Raw genomic sequence first — 18,183 nt, forward strand, 5'->3', positions numbered from 1 at the left:
AAGAAGGTTCACTTGGCTAATTCCTGGAATGAAGAGATTGTCTTATGAGGGAAGGTTGAGCAAGTTGGGCCTATACCCATTAGAGTTTAGAAGAATGAGAGGTGATCTTATTGAAACAATTAAGATCCTGAGGGGAATTGACAGGGTCGATGCTGAGAGAATATTTCCTGATATGGGGGAATCTAGAACTAGGAGGCACTAAGAGTTTAAAAACAATGGCGAGGGTCTTATGGATGGTGCGATTTCCCACATGAGGAGCCACATTCCTACCTGGCTTCTCTGCAGCTTTTTAATGTTCAGCAGGTTGTTAGTTGCCCAAAGGAGAGACTTACCTGTGGAGGAAGTCCCACTTTCGAGAGCTGCCAGCCAATCAGATACAGTTCCAGCAGCACTAGGTTCGAGCAATGTCCACTGAAGAGACTACAGGCAGTCCTCAAAGAAGAGGAGCTAATGGAGGCCGGACTGAGCTAAGTTCTGGGTATCGACAGGGCCTGGCTGGCAAGCCTCAGCGAAGGGAGTGAGTGGGTTGGGGATACTCAGTTTGAGAGGCTGGAGGGGAGGGTTAAAGGGGTATGCCTCCGATGGGGAAAAGGGACTCCAAAAGGATATAACCCGACCTGCCCCTTGCCCGACACCAGTCCACTCAGCTAAACCGCTAGGCTACCTGCTTGACATGGGCATCCAGGGAGGGGGTGCGGGGGGTTGGAAAGAGGCAGTTAAGTGGCAACCACCATTTTCACCAACATCCCCCACCCATAAAATGGGAGACAATTGGGAATGAGCAGGTAGATTGTTGGCAGGCTATGTATTGCATTTCACGAGACCATCCCAATGTCAAACACATCTAAAATTCCGCCCAATGGGACTCCCATTGAAGACCGAGATGAGGAGGAATTTTTTCTTAGAGGGTCATTGGCCTTTGGAATTCTCATTCACAGAGATCAGTGGAGGCTGGGGCATTGAATATATTCAAGGCTGAGCTGGACAGAGTTTTGATCTACAAGGATATCAAGGCTTATGGGCAGTGGAGTTAAGGCCAAAGTCAGGTTGGCCATGATCTTATTAAATGGCAAGTCAGGCTCAGTGGGCCATATTGACTCCTCCTGCTCCTACTTCTTATGATCTGATGATCGTAGCCTCGGTCTGTATAATAATGACAGATGTCACCCACAGTCCCATTCTGAATTATGAGATTGGGCAGAATTGCCGCTTTCGTTGGCGGTGGGCATGCTTGGTGGCGTGAGCAGACAATATGGCGGGAAGGCCAAAAAGTGGTTTCACGGCATCATAAAAGCAATTGCAATCGTCCACTCTGTCCATCAATGGTTGGCCGCAGCTGCACATAGGGAACTTCGTTGTAATACATCTGCATATCATTATAACCCAGCTTGCCGGAAGCACTCCCCCCATGCCAGACCATCCGTGCACCTAGAGAGCTGTACTTTGAGGGGGCGAGTGCACAATAATGTTGCGCAGCGCTCACAAGGGCCGCCTGTTGGACCTCAAGGTTGAGGAGCTGCGCATTTGGATGAGTGCACAGGCAATTTTCGGGCTGGTTGATAGCGTGGTGCCAGGCCAAGGGCTGCAATGCAGTTGATGGTAATGCACAAGCACATCGGGGGTCGGGGGGAGGGAAGCAGCCACGCATTAGGGAAACCTTATATAAAGTGACCAGTGCTCCGCAGCTGAAACAGTTCAGAGTCAGTGGCATTAACATGCGCGGAGTTGGGCCTCTAGCTTACCTGCCCACTCAAGCATCGAAGAGGCATCAAAAGTGCTACCAAGTGCTTTCACCCCTCGGGCACAGACTGCAAACCAATGAGCGTTTCAGTGGACTGCAGAATAGCTGGACAACTGGGCAAGTTGTACAATCCCCTTGCTGAAGCTGGTCGTGGAGCAGTCACTGGTGGAGGCACTCACAGCCCCTTGCAATGTCATCATTGAGGTTTGGGCCAGCCTCCCCATGTTTTAAGCTAACAAGACAGCCTTGAAGCGTGGGTTAGGAGAATGCCTGTGCCTGAGCTGAGAGCACAGCATGCAGTCCAATGGGCAAAGCTACTGCCAATTGGTCAGGTAGGGTGGAGCGGAGGTGGGTGGGGTTTCAGGCAGCCATGCAGCGCACTAAGCTCTGGCTATGCAAGTGGTGCCAGAACTCTCCGTTGTGCGTGAAGGGGCCTTCAGAATTAACCAAAAGTGATTCTTATGTCACCCATGCTAACCCACACGTCTCTCTCTTTCATCCTGCAGGAGGAGTACATCAGGAACATGGAGCCTGGTAACCTAGCTGTATGCCTCATGCTTACAGAGAACAGAGATTAAAGAGAAGAGAGTGACAGAGGCACCTGGCTGCACAGGGGGAAGAGCAGCACCCTCAGGGGGGTGGTTGGGGCTCCACGCACACCATTGAAGAGCCGCAGCAAGCCATTCCTGGTCAGCGCCCAGCTAGGCCCAGTGTCTATAGACGGTGCTTGTCATTCCTGCAGATGACTGAGAACCAGTGTCACCGAAGACTGCGCATGTCCAGGGGACTGGTCAGTCACATCCTGCTGTAGGATTTGGCACCAAGGGGACATGGAGGGCATCCACCGCCAGTGGCTGTGAAAGTGAACACTTTGCTCAATTTCTATGACAGTGGCTTCTTTCAGGGCTCCACAGGTGCGCTCTGTGGGATATTGCAAGCCTCCATGCACAAACGCATCCATGAAGTCACAGATGCCATCTTCGCGAGGGCACACAACTTTGTGCATTTTGCCGGGATCAGGAAAGACAGGATGCAAGAGCGCTGGGATTTGCCCAGATCTCAGGTTTCCCACAGGTGCAGAGTGCCATTGACTGCACTCACATGGCGCTCAGATCTCCATTGCAACAAGGTCAACCATGTCAACTGCAAGGGATTCCACTGGCTGAATGTTCAACTGGTGTGTGAACGCCACAAATGCATCCTGCAGGGCTACGGTTTACAGGGAGTGTCCATGACTCCTACATTCTCAGTAAGTCTCAGATCCCTGACGTCTTCCAGGATCCACAGAGGCTGCAGGGTTGGCTCCTCAGGAACAAAGGCTACCCACAGAGCACATGGCTGATGACACCCATGCAGCAGCCTCAGACTGCAGCAGAGCGAAGGTATAACAACGCTCATGCTGCAGCTCGCAACTTGGTGCAGCAAACCATCAGGAGGCTGAAGATGAGGTTCCCGTGCCTGGACTAGTTAGGTGGGGCCCTGCAACACTGTCCGCAGAGGCAGTCATGCATCATCATCGTCTGCTGTGCCCTTTACATTCTGGCACTGCAATGAGGAGAGGAGCTGGCTGAGAAAGAATGGAGGAGCTGGACATCTCTTCCTCCGAGGATGTCGACAGGGATGAGGGTGAGGATTTCCTCAAAGGCGAGGATGATGTCGAGGGGGCCAGAGAAGGCAGGCACACCCGGGAGGCCCTCATAGCTGCTAGATTCATGAAGGATGATGACGACAAACACTGAGGTGACCCCATAGATCCTCACATTTTATCCGTGAATGTTTGACTCCTGTCTGACTGATGGCAGTGCATATACTCTCTGTGATAAGGCTCCTGTCATGGCGATGCAACGGATGCACATAGTGCCGATATTCAGAAGGATGATGACAATGAACAGCGGGGACACTCCATAGATCCTCACATGGCTTATGTGAATGTCTGACTCCTGTCTGGCTGATGGCACCCTGCTTGCACCCTGCTGAAGAGATGGGGGCCACCTGTACCTTAAAGGTGCTGAGAGCACATGGAGAGATTGACAGAACTCTGTGCCACCAGCCCAGGACATTCTGGCAGCAATGATAAGCCCTATTGAGGTGCAGACATGACTGATGTGACCAGTCACTGTGAAGGTGCACCATCAGTGTGCTGTAGAGGTTATACAAAGCATGGGGAAAGAGGCCCTGGACTGAGACATCTGTCTTTATCTTGTGCAGGGACCAAGGTTTCACATCTGAATGACATAAACACTGCTCATCAGAACAAGGAGCCGTAGGTAAGGAGCCATTTTTGGGACTTTATTAACAATAATGACCATTATGTATGAGTAATTAACACCTGTACCCAGGCTGTGCAAGTACATCTTTTAAACTTTCTTAACCCTGCCGCTACATCTTGGTGCTCCCCAGGCATCCACAGCAGAGGTGGAGGCAGCCTTCTGACTGCTACGCCCTATCTGTGATAACTTTAACAGATCTAGACAGCCGAGGCCTGGAGGGCCCCGGACTATATTCATGGTCCTGCTGTGTGGCAGAGGCACCCTCCTCGGCCTGTGGAGCTAGAGCTGCTGGGGTCACAAGAAGAGGGGAGTTGGGTGGGCTGGACACTCTCGGAGTCACCTGGGTGGATGGCCCCGGGTGTGCACCTGCTGATCCTCCTCCCTATGGGTGCCCAAGGGGCCCAGGCTGACTCCTTGGGGAGAAGGGGAAGTTGGAGCGAGATCTTGCATTGACACTGTTGGAGGCACCTATGTCATCAGCAATGGAGTTGAGACCACGCAGCAGTGCAGGAAAAATGTCCTGGACCAAAGTCCCAATGGCAGCCGCCATCCTGCCAGTGTTGACCTCAATGCATTGGCATGCCGGTATTATCACCTCAGACTAAAGGCAGACGGACTCCTCCATCATGCCTTGCAATCTGGGGACCGCAGTGGACATCCCTTCCTGATATTCTCGAGCTTGCCTTTGCAGCTCCAGCAACTGAGATATAACCAAGTCCAGGAGCTCCTTGTCGGACTTGAACTCAGCAACTTTCTGGCCTCCAGCAGTCCTCTGGGTACCGAACATCTAGGAAGTCCCTGCCTCCCCCTACCGTGGATCAGAAATTGTGATGTGCTCACCAGATTGTGATCCCGAGGCTACTTTAAAGCTAGGTCCCACCGAGGTGTGTGTCTCTGTGCTGGTGGAGGGTGTGGATGAGTGCTGTGATGGGGCTTCAGAGAGGGTTTCAGCAGATCTCACTTCTGATATGTCTTCGGGGCTTGGATTGTGGACTCCATCGGCTATTTCCCATATGCACCTGTGAAAGCAAGGAGAGATGATTAGTGCATGGCAGTGGCCTATGAAAGAGGACACATCACGCATGGCATGGTTGTCTGATGGATGTTGCACTGCTGGATCCTCACTCGGTAGAGCAGCGCTGACCTCACCGTCAGCACAGAACTGGTCCCGGTCAGCGCTGGCCAGCTGGATGGCTCTGTTTGCAAAGTCCGTGAGGACCTTGATTTCAGGCATTTTTCTACCAGTCTGTGACCTCTCCCTGTTGTTGTGTGCCAGCTTGTCCTGCATGAATAGCGATGGAGAGAGTGTAAGCAAGGCACTTGCCAGGCCAGATAATAAATATGCCTGGCCTGTGTAGGTGGTGAGTAGTGACATGGATGGGATGAGGACAATGAAGGTATATGTGAGAGAGTGAATGGTGATGTCCCTTAAACTGGCAATGAGTGAGATCCCTGTGGATGTGTGATGGGTTTGTGAGTGTGCGAATTGAGAGTGTCGAGAAGAGTGACTTACCCTGGCGGAGCCAAGGAGGTCATTTGTCCTCTTTTGGCACTGGGTGGCTGTCCTCTTTTGCAGGGCGTTGCTGCTAACCACCACTGCCACTGCCTCCCAAGCCAGATTGGTGATGTTGCTGCCCAAACTGCTGCCAGAGCAGGGGTAGAGGGCATCTGGGCAGGCCTCCATGGCATCCAAAAGGCATTCCAGTGATGCGTTGCTGAACTGGGGGCCTGCAGCCTTCTTATCTTTTGGGGCCATGTCTTCTGTGCAGCAGCCCTGGGCTGGAAGCACTGAGAGGTGTACATGTGGGTGCACTTCAAATATGTTGCCCTGCATGAGGAAGCTATGAGGAGGCACCATGGTGGTGAATCAGAAGCCGCCTGCCTGTGGTACGGCACATTTCAAGGGAATGCATGATTAATGAGGTGGGATTACGATGATATGGTGTGAAAAGCCGCCATTATAGCAGGCGGGTAAACGTTCCTTTTCCCTCTCACTACCACATTGAGTGCAAGTCTGGGACAATTCCACCCATTGTTTTCTCTCTTTCAGGAGTTTTAAAATAACCAATCACAATGAAGATTTTCAGCTTAGTTTTGTCAATTCAAACAGAATTCTACTTCAATAATTTAGCGATAAATATTTGTAATCCTGAGTTGAACAGCGGGTCGCAGTGGGAGGTGAGAAGAGAGGGAAGGAGACGAGATTGTAATAAATTCAACACAAAGGGGGAGAGTTTGTGAGAGGTCGACAGTGAGAAATATACAGAGGATGGGAGGTATTTGGGAAAAACTCACATGATGAGAAAAAGGGAGAAAAACATTCCTGCCCATATACAGAGAAACAGAAACAAGAGAATCGATGTGAGATACAAACACAGAGAAACACAGACAAGAGAATCGATGTGACACACAAATACAGAGAAACACAGACAGGAGAATCAATGTGACACACAAATACAAAGAAACACAGACAAGAGAATCAATGTGACACACAAATACAGAGAAACACAGACAAGAGAATCGATGTGAGACACAAATACAGAGAAACACAGACAAGAGAATCAATGTGACACACAAATACAGAGAAACACAGACAAGAGAATCAATGTGGGACACAAATACAGAGAAACACAGACAAGAGATTCAATGTGAGATACAAACACAGAGAAACACAGACAAGAGAATCAATATGACACACAAACACAGAGAAACACAGACAAGAGAATCGATGTGGGACACAAATACAGAGAAACACAGACAAGAGAATCAATGTGACACACAAATACAGAGAAACACAGACAAGAAAATTGATGTGAGACACAAATACAGAGAAACACAGACAAGAGAAACGATGTGGGACACAAATAGAGAAACACAGACAAGAGAATCAATGTGGGACACAAATACAGAGAAACACAGACAAGAGAATCAATGTGACACACAAATACAGAGAAACACAGACAAGAGAATCTATGTGAGACACAAATACAGAGATACACAGACAAGAGAATCGATGTGGGACACAAATACAGAGATACACAGGCAAGAGAAACAATGTGAGACACAAATACAGAGAGAGAAAAAAAAACAATGGACTGTAAGAAAAAGAGCACAAGAAAACATTATAGAATAGGTGAACAGCTGAGCAGCAACGAAGGAAGAGACTCATTTTCTTTTATTTTCCTCATAAAAACATTTTGGAAGATTAACTATTTTCTTTGTACATGTCCACTGTTCAAGCTGATTATCCTGCAGTCCCAGTGACCCAATGGCATGGTTCCTGATTTCTATTTTAGTACTTCTGCTGTCTGATCATAATGAAGATGGTCATTAGAACTATTGTCCATTTTTCTCTCTCATTCAAACTGACAGAATGTAAAATGAACAGTGGGTGTCTTTACTTTACCCAATAGAAGTGAAGACAGTACCTTTGGGAGTCCTGCTGCATGTTTCATCTGCACCCCACCAACTGAAGCAGTCTGCCCACGGCAGGAGGGATTGGAAGGAGGCGAAGAAATAGTACAGGCTGTAGGCGAGGATGCAGTTGTAGGAAATGTTGGCAAATGTCATCACAAGGACCATAGCAATCCCCACACCTGAAAATAAACAAGGGACAAGAGATTAGATTGGGAACTATTGATTGAAATAAATTCTTTGACCTGGATTCTGCTGGTCAGACAAACCAATTGTGTTTTGCTGCAATTGGTCACCATGGAGACCAGTGAGACTGTCCTGACTGACCATACCTGTAGGAAATGTCACTGCCTCAACTCACTCCGGATCAGAGTCGCTGAACTGGAGTGTGAGTTAGAGACACTCTGACAAATAAGGAAGTGGGTGAAATTTATGGTATAATTACATTCGATATAAGGATTGAGTGGGAGGACCAAGAATCATAATCAGAGTTCTAAAGGTAAATAAGAACTTTGAATAAAAGCAAACTAAATTGACAGCAATAAACTGGGCTAGCAGTAAACTCACAGCCAAACAGTGGGACATTTTGAAAGAAGTTATAGGTACAGTACAAAAGCAGAACATTCTCTAAAAGACAAGGGGTAGAATTTCCCAACCCACCCACGGTTATATTCTACAGTGGGGATCGCTTGCTTGCAAATTGGCTGTACACTTATTTGTCGGCGAGTTAACAACAATACACTGTAGACACAGGCAACAGAATACTGACATGATATGTGTTTCTCCAACCAGGCCCTACTGTGGACTAACATTAACATTGTAGCTCGCACTACACAGCTATTGGGTCATACAGTCACGTGGTCAATCAGTCTCTTAAAGGTGTATTACACCTCAGATTACCACGTCCACGGGGGGGGTGGTGGGGTGGGGGGTGGGGCGGGGGTGGGGTTCATGGTGGGCGGGAACAGAAAGTCTAGCGGGAGCCAAAAAATCAGAAACCCAATGGCTTAAAAATAGTTTGCAATTCCCCAATGCTAGGTTAATGACAGATCAGGCATCCTGCTGAGTAACGGTGTGAATGTCATTTGCATTATTTACCATCTCATGAATGCTCATTAAATTAGCTTCTCACCAGAATTGCGGGCCACCTCCCAATCCTGCGTCACACCAGCGGGAAATCACATCAATCTGAATCTCATTTGGGAAAGGGTGGCATGCACAGGTCAGACCTCACTTTGCAAGGGACTTCGAGGTCAGTGTGACATAAACAGACAACCTTCAATACCGCTGTGCCAGTCATGTTGTGATGCCAGTGGAACACCGCGCTGCAGGGGCATAGGGTTGATGGCTCCCGGTGGTCGCCACCATAGTCGAAAGGACTGCTCTGTGCAGTGATACTCAGGCAGGGTTTAACTTTCAGAGACTGACCAGTAATGTGACCGGGGAGGGATTGTAGGGGTGGCCTTCTCCCGATGAGTGCCACCATTGTCCAGAAGGACAGCATTGTGCACCGGTACACATATAGGGCTGAGTATTCTGAAACCAGTATTTCAATTGGGGAAGAGACTCAGCGGGGGGGGGGGTTGCTGGGCATGGGATGGGGAAGGGTGGAAACATGGGGAGCAAAGGCGAAGGAAGGCTTTGCAAGGGGTTGGGTGGGGAAGGGGGTACAACAATATGTAGAGGGGCAGGAAGGCTTTGCAAGGAGGTGGAGGAGGAGGGGGAACACTGCGAGGCAAAGGGTAAACCGAGTGTAGGAAGCTGGAGCCCAAAAAGGGTAACTAAAATGATGAGAAACAAGGGGGTGAGAGAGATACTACACATACAAATGGGAAAGGATACACACACACTCTCGAATAGAAAAGAAGAGGGAGGTCGTTAGTGTGCTAAAAGAGGGATGGGTCCCACGCAGATTCATAAGTGGAGCGGGAGGGACGGGGTGTGGTTTCGAAAGGGAATAGTGTCATCTTCAGTCCTGAGGGCAATGGGGAACTCAGTGAAAGGCAAAGTCTTGGTTTGGAGTTTGCAGTCAGGAGTCAGAGAGCAGAGACAGTCCTGGGGCTTTGTGGACCTCACAGTCAACAATCAGAGAGTGAAAACAGCAATGGGCTGCAGTGGGCTCACTGCAGGAGTAATCATTGGGAGTACAGTGTATCAGCACCACTCCAAGGAGGGGCAAGAGCTTTGTTCTCAATCGGAATAATGCACAGCTTGGTGTGCAGGGAGTTTTCACAGTTGTTGTCCATAGGCTTGTCTATCTCTGCTCTGGCCTGCAGATGGTATGGTGTTGGCAATGGGAGGCCTCTGCAGCCTGAATTTGGGGAAAACATAGTAAAGGTGGTGGGGGGATGAGGGGGATGAGGGGGATGGTGGCAGGGGTGGCAGTGTGTGAAGTTCTCTTGGGGGGGATTCACCTCAGTAGGTGACCGTGGACACAGCCTCGAGGCAAGGTTCCAGGTAGGTTTCTGGTACATGGACAGTGAGGGGGAAGTGTTGAATCTTGTTTTGAAATATTAGTGTGGAGCCACCATCTTGCTCTACTGGAGTTATGGTGCAGTTAAAGATTGAAAATAGAAGCGGTCCTGAATGGGAGGTGTCTGAGGCTGTGTGGGAGGTGTGCATTGCTGGATGAATGGGCCTTTTCTGGTGACACCCTCGAACTGGTTGGTGTTGCAAGAGTGAGCTGGAGTCTGATTAGAGAGAACTGAGCAAGACCTCCTTGTGAAGAACGCCATTAGGAGCCAAAGCCTTTCTCAACGCTGTAGCAGGGATACTCAGAAGTCAATGGCTTAATATCACATTCCCAGCATAAGAGCATTGGAATGTGAAATTTGGGAATGCAGGCAATCGGTAAGAAGGCACAGCTGCGGCATGTATGGCATCGCAGTAATAGAGGCCAGGCAATTGCTCTCCGGAATTAGCATTCCCGACAGGAAAAAGTCATCTATTCATTAAGCATCAGCAACATATTGTTAATTAGAATGCCAGATCAGCGATTGGAGCATGAGCCAGGTTAGGTAGCGCTCGTCATTCAAATTTTCTCATAGCGATGAGCGAATCAGATATAATGTTTCTGGTATGGCATCTTTGTCACCTCAATGCACGCGGTAGTGACTCAAAGACAAGGCAGCGTCAGTGACAATGCAAGTGGGGCAGAAATCAGAATATAATGAACAGCAGAACATGACTAAAAGGTTAATCAGTAGAAAGAAATTAGAAGATGACAGGAAGCTAGCTAGAAATGTAAAAACGGATGGATAGCGAGTGTTTCTACAGGCATTTAAAAAGAAAAAGAGTAAATAAAGTGAGTGTTGGTCTTCTAGAGAGTGAGAATGAGAAGTTAATAGTAGATAATAAGGGTATGGTAGATGAAATAAACAAATATTTTGCTTCTGTCTTCACTATAGAGGATATAAAAACATTCCAGTGATAGCTGTAAATCAGTAGGTGGAAGGAGAGGCACTTGGTGAAATTCGAATCACTTGGGAAGCAGTATTGAGTAAATTTATGGAGCTATGGGCTGACAAGTCTTTGGGTCCAGATGGACTTTGTCCGAGAGTCTTAAAAGAGGTGGCTCATGAGGTAGTTGATGTGTTAGTGCTAATTTTCCAAAATTCCCTAGATTCTGCAAAGTTTCCACCAGGCTGGAAAGTAGCAAATATAACCTCTCTATTCAAGAAGTGGGGGAGGCAGCAAATAGGAAACTATAGGCCAGTTAGCTTGACGTCTGTCCTGGGGAAGGTGTTAGAATTGATCATTAAAATGGTTATAGCTGGGCAGTTAGAAAAACACAAGGTAATCAGGAAGAATCAGCATAGTGTTGTGAAAGGGGAATCATGTTTAACCAATTTATTAGAGTTCTTTGAAGGAGCAACATGCACTGTGGATAAAGGGGAACCTGTAGACATTCTGTACTTAGATTTCCAGAAGGCATTTGGGAAGATGCCACATCAAAGGTTATTGTGGGAAATAAAAGTTCATTGTGTAGGGGGTAACATATTTGCCTGGGCTGAGAATTGGCTGGATGGCAGAAAACAGAGAGTATGCAAAAATGGGTTTTTGTCTGATCGGCAGGATGTGACTAGTGGGGTCCCACAGGGGTCTGTGCTGGGGCTTCAACTTTTAATGATTTACATCAATGACCTAGATGAGGGGCGCAGAGGCACGGCAGCTAAATTTGCAGACAATACAAAGATAGGTAGGAAAGTATATTGTAAAGAGAACATGAGGAGTTTGCAGATGGATATAGATAGGTTGAGTGAGAGGGTGAAAATCTGGCAGATGGCGTATAATGTGGAAAAATGTGAAGTTGTTCACTTTGGCCGGAAGAATAAAAAAGCAGAGTGTTACTTATAAAGAGAACACTACAGAATTCAGAGACGCAGAGGGGTCTAGGCATTCTTGCGCATGAGTAACAAAAAGTTATTATGCAGGTACAGCACAAAATAAAGAAGGCTAATGAAATACAATCCTTTATTACAAGAGGAATTGGACATAAAAGTAAGGGTAATATGCTTCAGTTATACAGGGAATTGGTGAGATCACGTCTCGAATACTGTGTGCAGTTTTGGTTTCCTTATTTAAGGGAGAATGTAAAGGCGTTGGAAGTGGCTCAGAGGAGGTTTACTAGAATGATACCTGGAATGAGTGGGTTGTCTTATGAGGAAAGATTGGACAGACTGGGCTTGTTTCACTGGAGTTTAGAAGAGTGAGTGGTGACGTGCTTGAAGAATATAAGATCCTGAATGGTCTTGACAAGGCAGATGTGGAAAAGATGTTTCCACTAGTGAGTGAGTCCAGGACTAGAGGGCACTGTTTTAAAATTAGAGGTCACCCTTTTAGGACAGAGATGAGGATAAATTTTTTTTCAGAGAGTTGTGCGACTTTGGAACTTTCTGCCTCAGAAGGTGGTGGAGGCAGGGTCATTGAATATTTTTAAGGCAGAGGTAGTTAGATTCTTGTTAAGCAAGGGAATCAAAAGATATCGGGTGGTAAATGGGAATGTAGAGCTTGAAGCACAAGCAGATCAACCATGAACTTATTGAATGACGGAGAAGGTTCAAGGGGCCGAATGGCCTAATTCTGCTCTTATTTCATATGTTTGTGTGTAAACCAGTATAGATCATTCCAGTTGTTACAGATTGTGAGCTTCAATATCTGGATCTGTTACTTATTGATGTCTTCAATGTTTCATTTCAGAGAGAGGAGGTAAAAGCAGAAATGGATCCAGGGCTTAATGCTTTTATTGAGGGTCCTAATGCAATGGAGGAGGTGAAGGAGGGAGAGGGGATGGAGAGCGAAGCTCCACCAGAAGGGTCCACCTTATGTCCAGGCTCAAGGGAACCAGAACAGTAAGAAGATGGTCAAGAGGACAGACCCAGACAATAGAAGTGAATCACCAGACCAAGGGCCTACTGATGCAGCCTCTCCTAATTACAAAAAGTTAGAGACAATGCTGGGCACATCTGCACTTGTCCCAAGCTATGGTAGTTCATATATGCCACATTCTTTGTGAAGACCTGATGCCCCATGGAGTAGGAGGCTATCCCTTGCCAGTGGCTTTAAAGGTGACCGCCGCGCTCAATTTCTTTGCCTGTGGGTCGTTTCAGGGAGCCACAGGGGACCTGTGTGGCATCTCACAGTCCGCAACACATAGACCCTTAAAGGTCGTCACAGGTGCCCTTTATAACAGGACACATCACTATGTGAGGTTTACTCTGGACAAGGATACCCAGGCTGTGAGTTTCACCAGTTTTGCTGCTATCTCTGGCTCCCCAAGAGGGCAGGGTGCAATCGACTGTATCCATGTGACTTTAAGTGCTCCATGGCTGCAACCCCTAATGTTTATAAACCGCAAAGGCTTTCATTCCATCAATTTACAACTGGTGTGTGATCACGAGAGCACATACTGCATGTCTGTGCCAGGTGTCCTGGGAGTTGCCATGACTCCTACATCCTGAGTCACTCCCAAGTGCCTCAGATATTCGAAGGGTCTCAGTGTCTACAGGGATGGCTGCTTGGGGATAAGTGGGGAAGCTTGGGGAAATGCTGTCTCATGACACCCATGCATCATCCTCAGAGTGCTTCAGAGGAGGGATACAATGCAGCTCACAGTTCCACGCAGTCCCTAATTGAGCAGACCACTGGCATTCTGAAGATGTGTTTGAGATGTATGGACCACTCAGGTGGCGTACTACAATACACTCCAGATAGGGTTTCAGGCATCATTGTTGTGCCCTTCACAACTTGGCAATGCAAAGAGGTGATCTCCTGCCAGGGGGTGAAATGGAGGTGGATGAGAGATCTTTAGAGGGTGAAGATCAGGAGGCCCAGGAGCCTCAAGAGGGAGCTGAGGGTCACTTTGAATGTGACAATGCTGTAGAGGAAGCAAGACGTAGGAGACATGCATGTGACACTTTAATTGCTACCAGATTCCAGAAGGAGTAAATTGAAGGCATGTGGAGAAGGCCACAGTCCTCCTGACCCTCAATGCCATTCCCTTTCATCTCAAGGGAATTCCAGCCAATTGATTTGAGCATGAGTCCAGCATTCACACTTGCACCTTCTAGCCTCATGATTCACTAGCCCTTGATTTCCACAAAGGTCCACGGTGCCTCTATATGCACTCACTCTGGGAAGTGAGAGGTGAAACTTTCCCACCACCACTGAGGACGCACAAGTGCTGCCAATCAATCAAGAATGATGTGCTGTCCTCACACAATGGTCTTCAGTGAGAAGGAAGGATTAGAAGCACATAAATCACACACTTCTAAAAAGATTTTAACACATCTCCCTGACGTCACACAAGGATCTGGAGATTATCTTCATTGAGGGTGGCATCATATGAATGTGAATCTCACAAAGTGAAACTGTCACTGAGTGAGAGGATGGATAAACCTTGAAATAAGAGGATTCACATGTACATCATCACAAGGCCTTCAGTTTACAAAGCCATTCATATAAAAATCAAATGTATTTACAAAAGTGCAATATTTTACAATGGTAGCTCCTGTACCTAAAAATGATTTGAACATTCCTTAATTTTCCTAACCCTGCCACTATGCCTGGGTGCAGCCCCAGCATCTTCAGCAGAATTGGAGGCAGCCTCCTGACTCCTATGTCCTGATGTCTTGGCAGATGCCTTCTGGTGGTCCGAGGCCTGGAGAGCCCTGGCCTTATAAAGGTCTCTTGCTCAGGGACAGATGCACCCTCCATGGCCTGAGCTGCTGGAGTGAATAAGCTCACAGGCAGAGAGGACTCTGAGTGGCTGAACACCCTTGGAGTGTACTGAGACAAGGCCCCCGGGATGTCCGGCTGATGCTCATCCTCCCAGTGGGTGCCTGAGGGTCTTGCCATGTTTCCTCAAAGAGAAAGTGCACCTGGAAGGAGGTCAAGGTGCATCATCCCCCTTTTGCCTACGTCTTGATGGTGCCTACCAGGGTGTGTGGCCATGGAGTGGCTGAAGTGATTTTCTGCTTCCTTCTTGTGGCTTGCAGACATCTCTGTAGGTGTCCTGGAGACATCTGGTCTGCAGAGGGTGAGATGTGTGTGCTCCAGTGGTGTTTAAATGTGATGCCCGGACCTTTGGCCCTGCTAGGTAATGGTGGGGTGGACGAATCAGCTCCCAACCTGCCAGGTGATTCGGAGAGATACTCACCTGTGCATAATTAATGAGCTTAAAGCGTGGATTCGGGCACAAATTACCCCCCATCCAAGCCGCAGGATACGTGCCGTGGAACCACCCAACACCGCACTAAGTTTCAAAAACGGAAAATTCCCTCCAAGAATTACACTTGTGCAGTGAAACAACCATGGTCAACAAATGAGGGAAGAGAAAGTATCAAGCTAAAAGGAAAGTTTATACGAACTTAAGGATAAGTGGCTACTTGTTCCCACTGCCTTCTTAGTGTCCATCTGGGGGACCGTCAGTTGTCCACCTCCTGCATTGGAGAATGTTGGAGCCAACTCTCTGGCCTGTTGTGCCACTTTCTTTCTGCTCAGAGACTCTCCTCCAGCCACTTTTGACATGTGCTGCATCCAGAATGTACCTCACCTTTAATAGGGGCAGACTGGCTTTCAGCAGAGTTAGCTTCACACAAACTTGCTGATATGTGCAGCCGCTCAGCAGCATGCTTAGCACTGGGCTGCTTGGTACTGTCATTTAAATTAGCAGAGGGCATGAGGTTTGTGTGCTCTCTGCAGCACTCCGATCAGGTGTGGGTTAACCTCAGATCAGGACTCCCATCCCCAATTAGCAGCCATATCCTATTCTCCCCTCGTGTGACATCACTGCTAAAGTCCCTGATAAAAGATTTTTCACAAAACTAAAAGTGTACAGAATTGGAGGTGACCTTGTGATTTTGGTATGAAATTGGTTGGGAGACAGGAGACAGAGCAGGAGAGAGAATAACTTCCAATTGCTGGCTGTAACATGTGGTGTTTGCTAAGGACCTGGATCAGTACTGTTGCTTCAGCTTTTCACCAAATATATCAAAGACTCTGATGAAGAAACAGGGAATGGGATACCCAAGTTCACAGCTGGCACTAAGTTAGGAGTAACAGTAAGTCATGTAGGTGGGAGCAGGAAGTTACAAAGAGATGTGGGCAGATTGAGTGAGGGGACAAAACGGTGACTAATGGAGTTCCATGTGTGGAAGGATGCAGTCAGCCGATTTGGATCCAAAAAAAATAAATTTGTGAGATCTTCAGAGTAGGAAAAGACAAGGGCTGCAATACAATGAGAGGAAATTATGTTTCATTTGTACAGAGCCTTGGTCAGATCCCAACTGAACTGGTACATTCAGCTTGGACGCAGATCCTCAGGAAGGATATGTTGGCCCTATGGATTGTATAACAGATATTGACTGGAATAAGGAATAAATCCTGAGCCCTGACTATATAATGTTGGTTTGAATCCCCTTGAGGTTAGAAGCTTGAAGAGTGATCTAACAGAGGTCTTTTACATGATAAAGCGATTCAACAATGTCAGTGCAGGGAACCTATTTCCTCAAATACAAAGTAAAATGTAGCAGATGCTGGAAATCTGAAATCAAAACAGAAAATGCTGGAAATACTCAGCAGGTCTGGCAGCATCTGTGGAGAGAGCAACATTTCAGGTTGATGGCCTTCCATCAGGGCAAGAGAAAATCAAGAGTAAAATGCAAATGAAAAGAAAAAGGAAGCATAATGGGGGCAGAGGTTACAGTCTGAAATTGTTAACTCAGTGTTGATACCTGATGACTGAAAAGTGGCTAATTGAAAGATGACGCACTGTTCCTCACACTTAAGTTGGGCTTGATTGGTACACTGCAGGAGGCCGAGGACAGAGAACCCAGTGTGAGAAAAAGATAGGGAATTAAAATAAGAGGTGTTCTACTGGACTGAACGGAGGTGTTCCATCAAATAGTCATCCAATCTGCTTTTGATTTCCCTAGTGTAGAGCAGGCTGCATTTTGAGCAGCAAATGCAGTCTACTAAATTGAAGAAAGCACATATAAATTGCTATTTTACCTGGGAGACGTGCATGTGTCCTTGGATGGTGAGGACAGAGGAGGTGAATGGGCGGGTTGCATCTTCTGATTGCTTAGAAAGAAGCCCTGAGAAAAGGAGATGTTGTTGGGAGTGACTGAGGAGTGGACTAGGATGTTGTAACAGGAACAGTCCCTTTGGAATACTGAAAGGGGAGGGGAAGAGAAGATGTGTTTGTTGATGATATCAAGCTGGAGGTGATGGAAATGGCGGAGGGTGATTTGTTAAATATGGCAGCTGATCGGATGGAAGGTGAAGAGTATGGGAACTCATTGTGATTCAAGTAGGGAGGGGAAGGGGTGAGGGCAGAAGTGCAGGAAATGGAAGATAAGTAAGTAAGATAAGAGCCCATGGTGTTAGAGGCAAGGTACTAGCATGGATAGAAGATTGGCTGTCTGGCAGGAGGCAGAGAGTGGGGATAAGGGGGTCCTTCTCAGGATGACAGCCGGTGACTAGTGGAGTTCCACAGGGATCAGTGTTGTGACCACAATTTTTCAATTTATACATTAATGATCTAGATGAAGGAACTGAGGGCATCCTGGCTAAATTTTCAGATGATACAAAGAGAGGTGAAGGGACAGGTAGTATTGAGGAGGCGGGGAGGCTGCAGAAGGATTTGGACAGGTTAGGAGAATGGGCAAAGAAGCGGCAGATGGAATACAGCGTGGGGAAGTGTGAGGTCATGCACTTTGGTAGGAAGAATAGAGGCATAACTATTTTCTAAATGGGGAGAGAATACAGAAATCTGGAGTGCAAAGAGACATGGGAGTCCTAGTCCAGGATTCTCTTAAGGTTAACTTGCAGGTTGAGTCGGTAGTTAGGAAGGCAAATGCAATTTTGGCATTTATTTTGAGAGGACTAGAATATGAAAGCAGGGATGTGCTGCTGAGGCTTTATAAGGCTCTGGTCAGACTGCATTTAGAATATTATGAGCAATTTTTGGCCCCATATCTCAGGAAGGATGTGCTGGCCCTGGAGAGGGTCCAGAGGAGGTTCACGAGAATGATCCCAGGAATGAAAGGCTTAACATATGAGGAACATTTGAGGACTCTGGGTCTATACGCGATGGAGTTTAGAAGGATGAGGGGGGATCTGATTGTAACTTACAGAATACAGTGGACGTGGTAAAGATGTTTCCATTAGTAGGAGAGACTAGGACCCGAGGGCACAGCCTCAGAGTAAAGGGAAGACCTTTTAGAACAGAGATGAGGAGAAACTTCTTTAGCCAGA

At 47.4% G+C, this 18,183-nt stretch overlaps 1 protein-coding gene across 1 annotated transcript in view; it reads right to left on the reverse strand.

Annotated features, from left to right (window-relative positions):
- LOC121282119 (sodium- and chloride-dependent neutral and basic amino acid transporter B(0+)-like) overlaps positions 1-18,183 on the reverse strand; it is a 125,102-nt gene that overhangs the window by 82,492 nt on the left and 24,427 nt on the right. The window contains exon 3 of the mRNA XM_041195605.1: positions 7,440-7,607. Coding sequence (XP_041051539.1) covers positions 7,440-7,607 — 168 coding nt within the window. The remainder of the gene's footprint in view (positions 1-7,439; positions 7,608-18,183) is intronic.

This window comes from Carcharodon carcharias, chromosome 9, assembly GCF_017639515.1.
Source record: "Carcharodon carcharias isolate sCarCar2 chromosome 9, sCarCar2.pri, whole genome shotgun sequence".
In the NCBI taxonomy this organism is placed as follows: domain Eukaryota; kingdom Metazoa; phylum Chordata; class Chondrichthyes; order Lamniformes; family Lamnidae; genus Carcharodon; species Carcharodon carcharias.